This window comes from Anas acuta, chromosome 9 (assembly GCF_963932015.1).
Source record: "Anas acuta chromosome 9, bAnaAcu1.1, whole genome shotgun sequence".
Classification (NCBI taxonomy): Eukaryota; Metazoa; Chordata; class Aves; order Anseriformes; family Anatidae; genus Anas; species Anas acuta.
In genome coordinates this window covers 5,406,367-5,422,580 of record NC_088987.1, presented here as the reverse complement: position 1 = coordinate 5,422,580, position 16,214 = coordinate 5,406,367, and the positions used below count along the sequence as shown (strand labels likewise).

Below are 16,214 nucleotides of genomic sequence, written 5' to 3'. Positions count from 1 at the left end.
AATACATATTAGTGTTATGTGTTAAAGTCCAGCCTGGGAACCAGAAGTACAAGCATCATTTTAAATACCTGGACTCATGAATAATTCTGAGCCTGAAATTGAGATGATCAAACCTGGTGTTTTTAACAAGGCTTAGACTTGTGCTTTCACTGGAATTCCAATAAACTCCACTTTGCCAGCTGTTAAAATGCTGCCTTCCTGGTGAACAGATCTCTTACCACCTGAATGCCGTGCTATGCCCACCAGCAAGCGTGCCGGTGAGCCGAGCAGAGCAGCTATGTGTACATGCACAGCTAAGCATGTGCCACTGGAAGGCAACTGTGACAGCATTTGGGCTCCACCAACGTATTTATCAGGCACAACAAGAAAGCACATGACCAAAAAATGAAGCAGGGAGAAACACTGGTGCTAAAGACTTCACCAAGCAGTTAACATGCACGTGCAAGGCCATGAGCTCGTTAAAGGCAACGTAGGCTCACAGCCCCTGAAAACAGACAACAGGAGACTCTATCAAGGAAACAAACGCTGCTGCGGCCGCATACATTATGTGAATTCTAGATTAATTTGCTTCCACTCAAGAGGAACACATGAATCTTACGCAGACCCAAATGTCATCAATATTCGTTTCTCTCTGCACATCTGCCTGCGTTGAGAGACTGATAATAGACACCTTCATTTCAGCTGACAACAACTTTCTCAATTATTTTCTCTCCTTTTTGTTCCCTCCCCTGATACATGTAGATTTTTGTCTGATACTTACAAAACTGCCATTATCAATATTCAGTTTTAGGGTTGGCATTACTGAAGGAGTAGGCTACTTTACGGAATAAACATGTGCTTCTGATACCTGGAGAACGAAGTTTATGGCATACATTCCTCTGTATTGCTCTGAATACAGAAGGAATCAACATGATTATGTTGTTGGCTGCCTCAAGGGATCGTTTTTCCCCGTAGCATTACCTTCTCACGGCAGCGTTCACTAACACAGTGTTTGCTGTGCCCTTTTCTCTGTGTTTTGTCGTGTACCTGTGGTCCCATCCCACACACAACCCAGTATTTGCACCCTGTCTTCATGGCGTGATATTCAGCCCTCGGTATGAGTCACCTTTAACAGGGACTCAGTACTCAGGCAGCTCAAAACAAACCAAAAATCTAAGTGAGAGCTGAACTTACTAAAACGGATTTCTGTCCATCAGAATGAGACTGTGACTACAGTGCCTGCCTGTGCTATCTTTAGTCAGTCAGTGCTGCTAAGAGGAGAGAAGGCAACAGTACCGTAGGCTTAGCATGTGTCCTAGCAAGCCTGGTTAACCTAGCAGGAGCTACAAATTAAACCGCTCTGACAAACTAATGATTACTATTTCTCATGGTAAATAGTACAGCTTGAAAAATGAGTTTTAAGCACACAGAAAAACAAAAAAAAAAGAAAAGGTTAGCATGGCATCTGATTTCAGCTTATCTGACAACCAATATAGCAAATCCGCTCCCTGCATAATAGTTCTTGGAAGAAGGAGCAGAATTACTTGGGGCAGAAATCACACAAAGGAAAAGATGTATCATAATACAACTTTATTTAATTAGGCCTTTTGTTCTTCTAGCGGAACGCATGCTAAGAGACATAATGAATCAAATGTTTTATGTATGTGACTTTGTTACTAATTTTCTAAATTAAAGAAAAATAAACTCTGAAATGCTCTGCTGAACGTTACCCACCCAAACCAGAATGCAATTCTAACACTTGAGCTGGTATGTACACGTATGTAGTGCAGCTGTTATACTCCTTATGGAAGTGTTCCAGTAATTAAGAGCATCCCCTGGAAAATGTTATTGTTAGTAGCAGCATTTTACCTGTGTCTGTATAACAACGCTGGTAGGTACAACATTTACGTTGCTTATAAGAACTTTTTTGTGATAATTTAGCTTCCCTCCATCATGTAACTTCATTATTCACAGATATACAGAAGCAGCATGCACCAATTTTTTGTTATTGCATACTTACGTTAACATTTACAGAGTGATTGCATTTATCAATTACTTAAATAATTACATGTTACCTAGATATATGTAAAATATTACATACCTTTGATTGCAGGTGGGACTGACTTAGTTGTGCAGAAGGTAACTATTTCTGAGAAGGGTCCCTCCCCAGCATCATTGACAGCCTGTATTCTAAACGAGTAACAAGTGGATTCTGTCAGCCTTTGAATCTTGTAGGTATGACTTGGTCCCCTGTAAATTGGAATAAACCTGAAAACAATGAAAATTAAAATACATAATTACGTTGGAGCAGCACTAATGTTTCAGTCTGTTACATCTATCAGCTCAACGCATACATGTGAAAACTGACAGAACATGCTTTGCAAAGCTGTTAAATGCAAGTTTAAAAATGGTTTGCTACTAGCACACGATGATTATTGAATTAGGTAAATCAGAACAGTTTCATTGCCCCTTTTGCAAATAATAATTCATGTAATCATTTTTGCAAGTTAAGTATCTGGAAATACTTCTGTCAACACATTTTCTACCTTGTAGTAATCAAAATGGATTAAACTCGTGCTCTGCTACAATACACTGAGTGTGCTGCTAGTTTAAAGATGTTTAAAGCAAGATTAATTCTTTGAGTCTTTTATTGCTTGATTTGGACCTTATTCACACACTAAGACCCACAGATGAGATCGTGCCCTTATCGATGCCACCTTAAGTCGGAGTCACTATGTAAATCAGAGCATCAGGATTGCATTTAATATTTAATACATTGTGGAATATGAATGAAAAGGAAGAGGGAAAGCATAGTAACTAAGAGGTGGATATGTAGGATGGAAGGATGCCAGTTCTGGAGCTGCGGGGGACACTTGCAATGACAGGTCTGCTTGGGAGCAGGCTGAGAAGAAGAAAAAGACATGACACTAAGGAAGTGACTTCCAAAGTATTTCCATTGACAAGACCAAACCTCAACACACACAATCATGTCCAACAATATAATGCAGGAAAAAAAAAAATCAATCTTAAAGAAAAAAAAAAAGTACTGGTTGCTAGAGACTCTGACTTCTATTTTCAATTGCTCTGCTCAGATAAATGCTTTTCAGTAATAGTTGTAGGTTAGCCAGCAATTTCTAACTGAGATCCTGACCCCACAGGTGCTGAGGGTAACTAAAAAGGAAGCCCTCAGCATCTTGCATCAAACCACTTAGCCTCCACTGGGGATCAGTCTTACTTGCGACAGTTCTGAGTCTGGAGAACATTCACCACGCAGAATCACACGGTATTTGGATGATTTAGTACACTTATTCAAGTACCTTAACTATTTCAGCTGATTTGAAACCACCAGGAAGCCAACAACGTGATTTGCTTGTGACCTCCCTATCTAGGTACTAGCTTTGTCTTGGGTAATAAGTCCTGATCACTTTGGCTTTGCACGAGATACACCGTACAACCAATTTGAACATTTCAAAGAAACTGGGTCTGTCATTAGCTCTCGGGGACAGAAATCAATTCATATTACATTATGATTGAAACCCAAGGACGTACAAACACAGATCAAGAATCATCTGTAATAAAAAGAAATGTTCAGTTAATTTAAATTGCTGAAAATGTACTTTGAGGCCTCATGCGACTAACTACCCCTAGAGAGTCTTAGCAAGCCCTTAGCCTTGATTAGAAATCAAAGCGCTATGTCCATAAATTTTTAGGAGCAGATTTTAAAGCTGATTTCCAAAGGCAACCTTTTTCCAAATTCATGCTCATGTAGCTTTAACTACTTTATGCTTGCCATCTCACGTTTCTCAGGTTCACACAGGCAGCAATGGCAGGGTCAAAAGGCTGCAACAGACTTGGTGTGATGGGGTAAGATTTTTAGGGGTTCACAGCCTGATGAACAAACCACTTCTTTAGGCCAGAAATTAGACTGAAAAACCAAGCTGACTGTCTCTCTCTTCCACTCTACTTTTTGCACCTCGGGCTCGCTGAGAAGCCACTGCAGTACTCATGGGAGTGCTCAGAGGCTCTTACCCATGGGCTACAGATAGTAAAAAAGACGCAATGTGATGTTACAGAACAATGCTCTTCCTCTATGTGGAGCTAGGCAAATGTGCAAGGATAAATATCCCTTACTAGCTAATGGTTCTGAACACTCTTGCCCCAGTTTGGGCTTACAGTGCACTTTTTAGACATATTTATAGTGTAAATACCAAGAGATGCTAGTTCTCAAGTTACAGTCTTGCCTTTCAAACACGAGCAAGGTTTCATAACACTGACAAAGTGATCTGGCAAAACACTTCTGCTCCTCCCATCATTTGGGAATTGGAGTAATATTCCCATCCCGTTTCCATCTCTACCCCTTTCTACTTCCGTATTTTTATCTGAAGAAACATCTGTAATGATAGCAAAAAGCATTACAGAATTGCATCCACGTTCAATACACAGGACCGTAATGAAAGCACACTCAAACTTCTGAGATTCAACCACCTTTGAAGAAAGATGGCTTCCAATTTTGGAAGAAGAAAGGCTGACTAGTAAGTTAATCAACCTTAATTGCTGATAGGCTTTACTATGACAATAATGCTTTAGAAGAATCCAAACAATGATGTAAGAAACGTAATACGGATGAAATATTTTAGCTTCAATACACCAGTGATTATTTTTATAACAATGTAGTATTTTTCTCATGTGCAAAGCAGGTACTCTGTGCTTCTCCGGGGTTATTTCTGTTATGTTAAAAAATAGCATATTTCCCATTTGATGTAAACGGCTATAGAATTGAAGCAATATATCCTCTGATCTTTTTTCAGTCTTCCATATCTTCTGTGGAAGGACTGCAATGATCTTAAAGTTGAATTACTTATGATTGCTTACCACTACAGTGATGTCTGTACACTTTAAAAATTGCCTAAATACAACAATTTGTTCATATTATTGCAAATTGATTTTCCAAATCTAAAGGCAATTTTAAAAGCACATTTAAAGGTAAGATCTATATACCTTTGCCTTTTTGGAAAGTCTGACATTGTTCACCGTGCTTCATCGAAGCCCTGTTCCACACCTTTTTAGAATACGCTAGGTTTGAGCTTATCTTCATGTCTTATATACTGATAGGGCTGAAAGGTGAACTGGATCCGAGAACTGACAGAAGTTAAAGGTCCCTGTAAATGGCAGAGTCTTGTACTAGATTAGTTCCCTAGCAGGTCCAATGTTATGTTAAATCCGTCGTATATGTAAAAATGTAAGGCTAGTATGGGTACACAAGTGATTTAAACAAGCCCAAAGTGTTCTTGTTCCTATATAGGAACACACTTAAAGAAGTATGTTTATGCTTTTGTGCTTATTTCTTTAACACTCCCCCCTTTTAAGAGGGACAAAACCAAAACACAAAACGTGCTCGAGTGCATCCCAGCCGTGTTCATTCTCTAATCTCTGCCTGCTCAGACCATTCATGTAAACCCCCAGAGTATGCTAATAAGCACCAAGAGATGTTCGATTCTAAAAGGCTTGCCCAGCCAAATTTGGAAGATATTAGGCTGCATTCCTTACCTGGTATTTTGTGTTTGAGAAAAGACTCTGCAGGCTAACTGTATCCTCAATACAGTAATTTTATTTATTTTAAATTTGCACCATCCAGAAGTGAACCTGTGGTATCAGGATTTAACGTGATGCAGTATTGCCTCTCCTCGTAAGTAACAGCACAAACTGAGAAGGAAGCAACTTTCTCGAGGGAAAAAGACTCTCCCCAGAGAATTCTTCCCCCTCATCTCACTTGAGTGATCTGAATTCTCTCTTCCCCAGACATTCTCATGTCAGTCACGGATTATTCATTTACTTACACAGAGAGGAAAAGAGAGAACACAATGTCCTGGAGTGATTGTTTGGGAGACACCATTGCTGCTAGTTTTTCATCAATACCTTTTTATTCACTGCGAAGATCTTCTTGGAAATGTTTTACATGTTTGAGCTATTTTGTTTCCTCCACTTCAGTCACTTCCAGTCAAGCAGAGGATTATGAATATACTTGCTCTACCTTCATTCATTATCGCTCGGCACATCTTAATCAGCAGGTTCCCTTTCAAAGTCTCTGGTTTTGTTTGTATTTTAGTAACACGATTGTCTTTGCAACAATTTCATTTGAAAGAAAATCTAATGTACAGTACTAAATAAGACAGCAATCTTGAGCCAAGTACAAGGGCTATAATAGCCATCTGAATGGCTCTCTTACTGCCTCCCAGAAAAACGTGGTCATCTGCCACAGTTCGGGCTGGATCGCGGTCATTAATACACCACGGGGCTGACCTGGTGACCCGAGGCTGCTGCTCAGCACACACGGGCAACTGCACAATTAGAAAGCAAAGTACATGAATTTCACAAAGCAACAGCTCTTTTAATGTTATTATTGCAATGTCCCAGTTATCTGCACATTTATAGCCCCCACCTACTTTTTTTTTTTTAGACTGTTCCTCTTATTTTCTCTAAAGAACATTATCAAACACTCACTGCTTTAAGTGATTTTCTTTCCCCACCAGCAGTTCCCTACACTACGCAGTCGCACCCAGCAAAGCAAAGCTTCAAAACAAAAACATCTCGTTCACCCCCCGAGACAGGGAACATTCAGTTCTCCGAAGTGCTGGAGCAGAACAAGGCCGGGCAGCCCCGCTGTGGGGCTCAGCCCCTCGGCAGCACCTGCCCCTCGACCCTGACTTCTTGCCCTAATTTGAGGCATGGACCAAACACAGATGGGACACTTTGGCCCCTCTGATCCGATGATCTGTTTTCCAGAAGGTACCTTTTGGGAAGTGTATAAAGCATGCTTGCTCAGGGCATGTTTAGAAACCAACTTCCTCCCTACACCAGCAACTGAATTCCTGTTTACAGGCATAACAACAACATGACCCACTGAAGGAGACCACGTTTTGTTTTTTTTTTTCCTTGTACTTAGAAATTCAAAACTAAGTGGAGAGAGGGAAGATACAGGAAAAGAAGTACTAACAGCTAAATGAAATGAGTTTGTTTTCTTTGCTTAATTATCTCGCACATCCACAGGCAAGACAAGGAGCACTTGCAGCCAAAATTGATTTTTAGCTTGCTTCTACTACATCATCCTTTCATCTGCTGCTGAATTTAAGCATGCAATCCTTATTTACCACAGATAGCCACACGTCACGTTTCTGGACTTACTGAAAACGGAGATGCCTCAACATACAGAATAAAAATTAATTTCTGGCGGATGCATTACCATCTTCCCCTTGAAGTTCATACTGCTGAGGGCAGCTTGGATTTGCAGCCTGTGACCACAGAAGACTGAATCAAAGCATCAGACCCCTTCCCATCCACCCCACTTTGCCATATCGTGGCTTTAGGATCATATTTGTCCTGATGGATCGCCAGAGAGAAGAAAGCTGCCAATGCTTGGGATTGCTTCTGTTTTGTCCCCTTTCAGACTGCAACCTTGTGCAATCATTTAGACTTTTGGGAAGTTGGCAAAGAAAAATTGCACATAGACCACCTGAGTTCTGCTGTTTACCCGGGTGGTAGATGAGATCGTCAAAGTGCCCGTTGTGGTTCTTGTGTGCAACCACATCAGAGGTCAATGAACAGACAGAACGGAGAATATTGAGCACAACTTAGTGTGAATTAACAGCATCTAAATGAAAGATCTGGGAGGAATTATGGAGAGCATCCAGTGCCCTGTCAAAGAAGAACTAGATTACTAAGCAGCTACCAGTACCATGGTTTACAATGGCAAAGTGTTAAAAATTAACAGCAGATACAAATAAGAACAGCCTTAATAAAGCTAAAACCAAAGCAGAAGAGAACGCAGGTCAGCAGCAGCAAATTAATGCTCTTACCAGCCGCACTCCTGGTCAAGGAGCATGAGGGGTGATGCTGTATGAAACAAACCAAACAGCCTTCCAAAACGACTCTGTAAAAGGGTTGGGGTGAGGCAGTGCTCCTCTAACTGAGATTATCGATCTACTGTCTGCTTAGGTGGAATAAAGACCTGCAACAGATCTCTGCTGACCAATTCACGTTTCAGACCATTATCACATTATTACTGCTTTGCAAATATTACCACTTCATTTTTGTCAGTACATTCAGGTAGGTAAGGTGCAGCTTCATAATCAAATACACTGTGAAAAACACCTGGCCTGATGAAGTTAATTGGTAAACTCCAAATAATTTAACAATGCAGGATTTGACCTCCATATAAATTAAGGCATCGAGTCATTAGTCTTTTGTTGAAGTCAAAGTCGTTGGCAACCTTAAGGCAAGACCCTGCAGCTGTACATAGATGATGACCGACCATCCCAGAAAGAAATTGGTATGCTCAGGAAAAGTTCACCCTGTATTCAAGTTAAGGTAAAACTATGCAAGAAGAAGGAAATCAATTCACGGGATTATATAATTTGTTTGCAAGTTTTATTCCTGTATTCTTTGCAGCTAGAATTTTCCAGGAGTACATCTGTGTGTGCCTGTGGCCTTTGGGATATTCATATTTGAATACTCCTACCAAGAAAAACAGTTACCAGAAAACCAGCATGTGCCAATTAAAATTTATAGTCATTAGGCAGGTCCTACTTTTGGATCTAATTTTCTTTTTCTTTGTTTCCTCCTTTTTTTTTTTCCAAGAATTGCATCTCCTTAAATGAAAGATACCTGCAGTTTAACAAAGTATTTTAAAATAGTTTAAGATATACATAAGCAATCTTTCATATGCTAGGAAAGGGAAATGCTACTACTACTGTATACCCAGTGATATAGGGTCATAACTCACTTATTCAGCAAATAAACAGAACAAAAGCACTTACAGTTTAGAATGTCAGCAAACACAACCTTACAATCCACTTACAAAAGCAGACTAAGAACGGCCAACAATCCTTCACTGATATTTTTTAAAGAATATCTAAGATGCTTCTCATCCCAATGATTCCCTTAAAATATAACTATACATATTTTTATTTGTCTGTATACACACAAAAATCACAGAATTCACCTTAATTGCAATATATACTTACCTAAAGGAAGCACAAGTAACTGATTAATGTCTCACAAATAATGTACTTGCTATTTCTTTCTTTCAGACTAGACACTGTAAGCTTTTTAAGACACTAAGGGGTATAATTAGTTGTACGAACAACTAAAGACTAATTACCAGTACAGGAAAAAAAAAATCAGAAGAATTACTATAATTAGATTCATTTGTTTCACCTTGAAAATAAAAATCCACAGTATTCTGGAAAACTGCAACTTGATTAATGCGATTTTCTTGACATTACTGAGGTTAGGAAATGAAGTCAAAACTGAAAGTTTATTTTAAAAAGAAAGAAATTTTATCGTCCTCTTTACATAAAGGTCAACCTCCTTCAACTAACGTTCCCATGTATTGTGCTTTCTAGAAACAGATTTTTCTTCATTTCCACTTAATGCTTACACATAATTGAAAGGACAAGAGATGCTAATTTGATCTCCCTAAATGTCACACACCAAAGAGCAAATGAGACAGAAAGCAGGTACATTTCTGATGTGTACACCTTTCCAAGCCCCTGTGTTAATCAGTGTCAGGAGATTTCCAAGTATTTTGTTCCACGGGTCTTGCAATCAATGAAACATTTAGTCTGCAACAACCAGCCTGTTATACCTCATTACAGCACGGAAAAGTTAAAAACAATTCTTAATGACCAAGACACACTCAAGAGCACTGGCTGACTATCACTGCACAAAGCCCAAACCGAATCTTTACAAAAAGCCTAATAGAACCATCAGGGTCAGATGTGACTTACCATTGATTTTTGTTTTTAAAAAGAATTTGCTCACCTTTGCGTTTCTGTTTGTGAAAATGCTTCAATGTCACTTTAAAATTAACTCAGATTTTAAACCTCACCAGCAAGGAAAGCTACAATACACAAACTGCATGCTCATATTCACCAAAGAAGGGGAAATTATAATATCAACTGGAGGGATTTCAACATAAAGCAGAAAAAAATACTTTCAGATGTCTCAGAGAAGATAGTAACGATAACTTTGGAGAGACGAAGGATAATACAAAGGCCAGCCCTCTGGCTCAATGATTTTGAGTTATCCATGTCTTGCCCAGAGTCGGGTGCTGTCCATTCTCTGAACAGAGGGGACACCATGGCACCTTCTGACAATGCTTTCAAGCCATAAAAGATTCCCAATCATCCTCTTTATTCTAGATAATTCATCCTTTTTTTTTTCTTTCTTTTTCAAACTAAAGACTGGCATTTATACTACTCCATTAGACATCTGTAGTTTACCTGGGTTAGCCTGTTACAGCACTCCACAATTAGAAATGCCAGTGATGCTCGAAGGACTGTATCCCAGTGTTTTTCACAGCCATACACATGACTGAGTAACTCTTCATGGGGTTTATTTGTAGGGAAATGATCTGAGAAGACTCCTGCCTCTGTAACCACCTGCTGTTCCTACCAATTCACGTGTGGGCTGTCATTTTCTGTTCTTTAGGACTGACAGCTCTCCTGAATGTACAAAACTTTGCTGCTGTATCCTTTCAGGAACAGGAGCACACAAATGGGGAGGAAAAATGGACGGTCAGATAGGGAACAAATAAATAGACCTTATTGCCAAGACCTGTCCTCCCCAGATGTTCTCAAACACAGCACCTCTCAGAGACACCAGCACACCGATCCCACCTGTGTGCTGTGCCCACACTGGCACACCTGAGGGCTCAGGGCTATGGCTCATTTCAGATACTAACCAAAGAGATTGCTGCAAACCCAGCCATGAAGGACAGCCACTGCATGCATGGGCTCCATTCAAGTAATCAATGCAGTTTTTCTGCATCTTTGGGAGCTCATGTGGACTATAACTCAAATTTAGAGCGTAGTAGAGTAGCACGTGCAAGGAGCAGCAATTCCTCCTAATTAACAGCTCTTCAGAGACCATTTGCAGTAGGAAGTTTGTGCAAAACCAAATGGTGATGCTAGAAAAAGCTTCTTTGGTTCTTTGCTGCCAGGTAACATAACGCATTTTATTCTTACAAGGAAACTTCTTTCTCCAACATAAAAACAGGTTCAAAACAATTTGCAGTTCTTCACCCTCCTACCTGCAGTGCTACATGAAAGCAAACAAAAGAAGCCTGCTGGATGCTTCTTTACAGCTGGCTTGATCACATGCTGCTGCAGGTGATGGGCTCCTGCCAAGCATCACTGCACTCTTTAGAAACTGTTTTATCAGCCAGACTTTCAAATGGGCATTTGTATTCATTGGACACCTCTCAGTATTAATACAGGGGAGCATGTACCCTCTCTACATCGGTAGTTGAAACACTGGGAGGTATTTAGGCATTATTCATTGTGGTTTTATTGCTTACAATTAGAGCTTTTGGGCCAGACCTTCAGCTGGCATAAACTCAGCACAGCTCTACTTAAATTGAAAGAATCATGCTAATTTACACAAAATTATTATTCGTACTGAAGGTCCCTATGGATTATCTACTTGATACATCAGTTACTTTACCTAATTATACTAGTTGAGAGTGTTTCTTGGTAAATTAGGGACCCTCTATGATATTTATTCATTGAAGAGATCAGAATGTTAGGCAACATTCACATATTGCATAACTTAGTTATGCAATTTGCTTTGTTAGACTACAGGCACAGAATCCCTGCTCAAACAACAGATTGTATACACCTGCAGAAGGAAATAATCAGGAAAACACTTCTCTTACTGTGATTCACAAGTGCTTATGAGCCAGAATTCATTTTCATTAACACAACAAGAAGAATCATATCTCTTACCTCTTATTTCTGTCTTCAATCTGTAAGATATAGACCATGTCATCCGCAGCATGAAGCTTGGAACTGCTGTCTCCCCATTTCAGCTTCAGGCTCTGAGGACCTGCTGCAGCACACTCTAACCGAGGAGGTAAGGGTGGTAATGGCCGAGTTTTTGCTTTAATAAAGTGGCTAAATGGTCCAGCTCCAATTTCATTGACAGCTTGGATCCTGATCCTAAAATGAACAAGATAAAGGTGAATATTAAATAAAGTGCTTTCACAAGCATAGGTAAGTCTCAAAAAACAAGACAGCCTTCTGGCACAGACTGGCCCATCACCAATACCATCTCCCAGCTATTACTGCTTTGCTTTGGCAAGGTGAAAGCCTCTGTAAAGCCATCAGGTATTATCAACCTGTTTGTATTAAGAGCAGCAGCAAAGATATTGAGAAATGCAGTAAGGCAGAGGCGGAAAGATTTGGCTAAGCAATCTCAGAAACTGATGGCAGTCCACATGTGAGTCTAGCTAATACATTTTATTACCCTGTCAGGCTGGAGCGATGGTGAAGTAATATCTTAGACTGCAAGCAGTCACGTTTCCTCAATGGTACTACTGGCACAGTGAATTACTGCTAACAGTGAGTAAGAATCTAGCCAAGGGGATTGCAAAGTATGCACTCTGACAGTTCTTAAAACATGAATCTTCCTTGTAGTCATGCAAGATGACATGGGGAACTGCTGATTAAATATCCTCACTATGAAGGACAGAGGCATAGATAGAGCTGAGACCTGGAAAACATTAACTGTGGAACTATGAATACATACAACGCAAAAGTGTTTTGTGTTTTTCTAACAAAGTTCATGAACTAATCCATGTTCTCCGAAATAATGATTTCAGCGAAAGCATGGGTGTAACTGCCATGAAACCTTTAACACCTCTGAAGAGCAAAGAGCAGTGTTATTTCAGCATGTGCAGCGTTTCCTGAAGCACACTACTGAAGCACGTGGAATTCTACTGGGAAGAGCTAACCCTGGAAGGTTAAATTCACAACCCCTCTACACGGTGGTGGTGTGGTGTTAGATATCTTAGTAACTTGCAAAATATGGGGAAACAGCTCTCAGAATCTTACACAAAATGTAGAAACATTATCTAGTGAACAACATTTTATAGTAATTAAGAATTGGACTCAAGTTACTCTGACAAGATGCACAAAAGCTCTTGAACAATGTGAGCAAATTGAAGACATTTAGGGAAGAAAATACTAGACCACCAACCTAGTCACACAAGTTTTAATTTGGAAATATTCTTAAGATTGAGCCAGTCTTCTGCATTCTTTCTTTCTTAACGTAAGGGCTCCTGGCTTGTATTGTTTTGTCACTCTCTCCTGCCTGTCTGTACCTCAGCTTAATAATTGGCACAATGAGAATCTGTTACAGGAACGAGTGAAGAGTGGTAGTCTTTTACTATGGTAACATCAACAGCAACATCAAAACAAACGTGAAATATGCATTTGGAAAGAGCTTTGAGGACCTTAGATATGAGATTCCATGTAAATAGAAATATTGATACAGATGAGCCTGAAAGGTTTCAAAAGGTTGTTAAATCAAAAAAAAAGAATAGAAAGAAAATAGGCTGAGCCAGACTAATTATTTTTTAGACAGTACAGTCGAGTTTAGATCACTGGATAGATGCCATTTACTTTGGAAATTCTGTGCACAGCAGCCCTGAATTTTCTCATGGGAAAAGACTCTCTGTAAGAAGTGTTGCTTCTTCTCAAAACTATCAGCCACCAAGAACCAGAAACTCCCTGGGGAAGGTGGTAGGGAAAGAAAGGAGAAGAGCAGAGTCTTATATACCATCACAACTCCCTGTTCCAGAGAGAGAAGATAAATACAAGAATCTATGGTTGGCATACATACCTCAACGAAAATAAATAGCTAAGTGATAAAAATTCATATATGTAACAAGAAAAATTGCTTTGAAGAATAAGTTTGTAGGTGCACTGTTTGAAAAAGGTTATGGAGCATTGAAGGAAAAAAAAACACCTGTTTGCTCTGCGATTTCAAAACCAAAAAGGATTAAATGATTAATAAACATATTGCAAAAGAATAGAGCCTGATCTACTAATTAGGCAGATGAAATAATTGTACGCTCTAAGAATGTGGAATGTTTACACACCCCTGTGTCAATGTGTGGTTAAACCTTTGCTTATTGATCTAGCCCTGACAAGGCATCCCTTGGTTGCCTTAGTAGAAGTGTTGAGCTGATTTTTCCTCCTAATCCCCTTTTAGCTTCAGGAAACACATCCTGACCAATTTATGACACTGCACAGGACTGATTTCATCCTCCTCCAAACCAGCGGATGGCAGGAAGAGAGGTCCAGTGGGAGCCTCCTCTTGAACTGCATGCGAGCAGCTGAAGGAAAAAGAACAAAAGGCTTCTCTGCTATCATAAGGAGTGTAGTAAATATAGACATTGATCTTATTTCATATTATGTTATTGGCTTGCTTCAGATTGAAAAATCATTACATTAATATTTAATAGTCTTTCCAGTAAAAAAAATGTGAAAATTGCCTGCATTTTCAGTGGATTCTGGCAAGTCATCTGTTAGCACATGCACGTAAACATCAACAGCACAAAACACTATTACTTTTTTGTAGATTGATTACAGCAACATGCTCCAGAGCACACAGCTTTTTTCATTTTGTATTATCCAGGGTCTAAACCTCCACCTCACCTGTCCTCAAACATCATAACCAACTCATTTCCAAATGGCAGTTATCACACCTGAAACCAAGTAGCAGTTGAAGTGAATCTCTCAAACACCACATCACATTTCTTATCCACAGGCCGACATGCTTTTATGATGTGCACACAAACATAGCTATGTTTCCTCGTCCTCCCTGTGCCAGGTACTTGCACGAGGTAAAAATTTGGCTCTTCCTTTTCTCTCATTTGTGGTTTGTTTTTATCAGCTGCGTGGAGTTTCTGATGCACACACGTTTGCACCAACCAGCCCACCCCTTCTGGCCCAGGAGTACAGTAAGACTGATGGAGATTCTTAAGCCTTAAAATAGAGAAGTATTTCCTGATGAATGATGACATGGGGAAAGCAACTCATTTATTTGCCTCTACCATGGCTGGATGTGGCCAGCCTGTTGCTGTAGATTATGCCAGCATACAATTCTTCGTAAATTCCCACTGTTGTTCCTAGATTCTGAGCTTTGTCAGGCACACAGAAAACAGGTTTTGATTTTCTGTGCACATGGCAATCTAGTTCAGACCCAGCTCTCACCTCCCCCTGAAGCACAGCAGCATTCCTTCAATGGATATTAGGCTTCAAAAACCTCCAAAGGGAAGGACAGAAGGAAGAAGGGGAGAAAAGGGGAGCACCTGGAGAAGGAGGGAGAGCACATGGGAGGTGACACCTTCTACCACAGCATCTTTGCTCCATCTCAGGTGCTTTCTCATGGCCCTGCCCCGACCTGGGTCACTGTAAGCTCCTCCTGCTGGGTGACACAAATCTTGTGGGCTTGGTAACTTCCACAGTGAAGTGGAAACCAATTACTGCTTCTATAAATGATACTGGGACAATCAATTTCTGATTAACAGCCTTATTTTTATGTGAAATTTGTCTATAAACATGTAGAATTTGTAAGAATCACTTTCTCAATTTTCTTCAACTTTTTCAGCAAAGATTTCTGTCTTTAACTTTAGCTTAAGCACCCAAAATAGTGTCTTGGAAAGGCTGTTTTAAAATCTGACGATCACAGTTTGAAAACAAATTTTTGAAAATATAAAGAGTATACTTAGGGATAGTATTTAATTCTGCAGGCTCCAGCCCCAAAATATTTATATTCATTCTCACATTTTCCCACTGCATCTTTTAAACAGTTAAAAAAAAAATCAAATGAAGTAAATTTAGAAACCATTAAAAGACCTTTAACAGATTGTCATATCTTGTAAGATTCTTGACCCAGGAAAATAAACACACTAAACAGGATGCTATTTTCAGTTTGGTCACAAAATCCTTTGTGTAGTATTCCAACAAGCTGAAAAATCATTTCTGAATTAATCTTACAGAGTCTGACATGTGAAGAGTTTGATTCACCAGTTCCCATAAGCTGAATGCCACCAGTTGCAATACATGTGTGTGAAAACCTGCAGGAGTTAAAATACCCCAGACTTCAAAAGGGATGAGATGCAGCTTGGTCTACACACACCATCAGCCTGAATGTAAAAAATAGCCATCTTCCACAGCCTCCAGGACAAGCCAGCCCCACAGATCCCCTCTTCTGGAGCTGGAGCAAGACTTAGTTTTCTACTCTGAACACAGATGTTGTTTTTTAACCCACTTAGAAATTGCTAACGTGAGCATTCACGTGCATTGTTATCTCCTCATGCTGGAAGACCTTCCCCTTGATACCATTCAGAAATTAAAAATGGCTGGAATACGTATTCCTAAACCAAAGTA

The 16,214-nt window shown here is 39.7% G+C and overlaps 1 protein-coding gene across 4 annotated transcripts in view; it reads right to left on the bottom strand.

Moving 5' to 3' along the window:
- FNDC3B (fibronectin type III domain containing 3B) overlaps positions 1 to 16,214 on the bottom strand; it is a 174,267-nt gene that overhangs the window by 10,750 nt on the left and 147,303 nt on the right. For all 4 annotated transcript variants that reach the window (XM_068692941.1, XM_068692944.1, XM_068692943.1 and 1 more), the window contains 2 exons: positions 11,763 to 11,975; positions 2,081 to 2,247 (listed from right to left, as the gene is read on the bottom strand). In XM_068692941.1, coding sequence (XP_068549042.1) covers positions 2,081 to 2,247; positions 11,763 to 11,975 — 380 coding nt within the window. The remainder of the gene's footprint in view (positions 1 to 2,080; positions 2,248 to 11,762; positions 11,976 to 16,214) is intronic.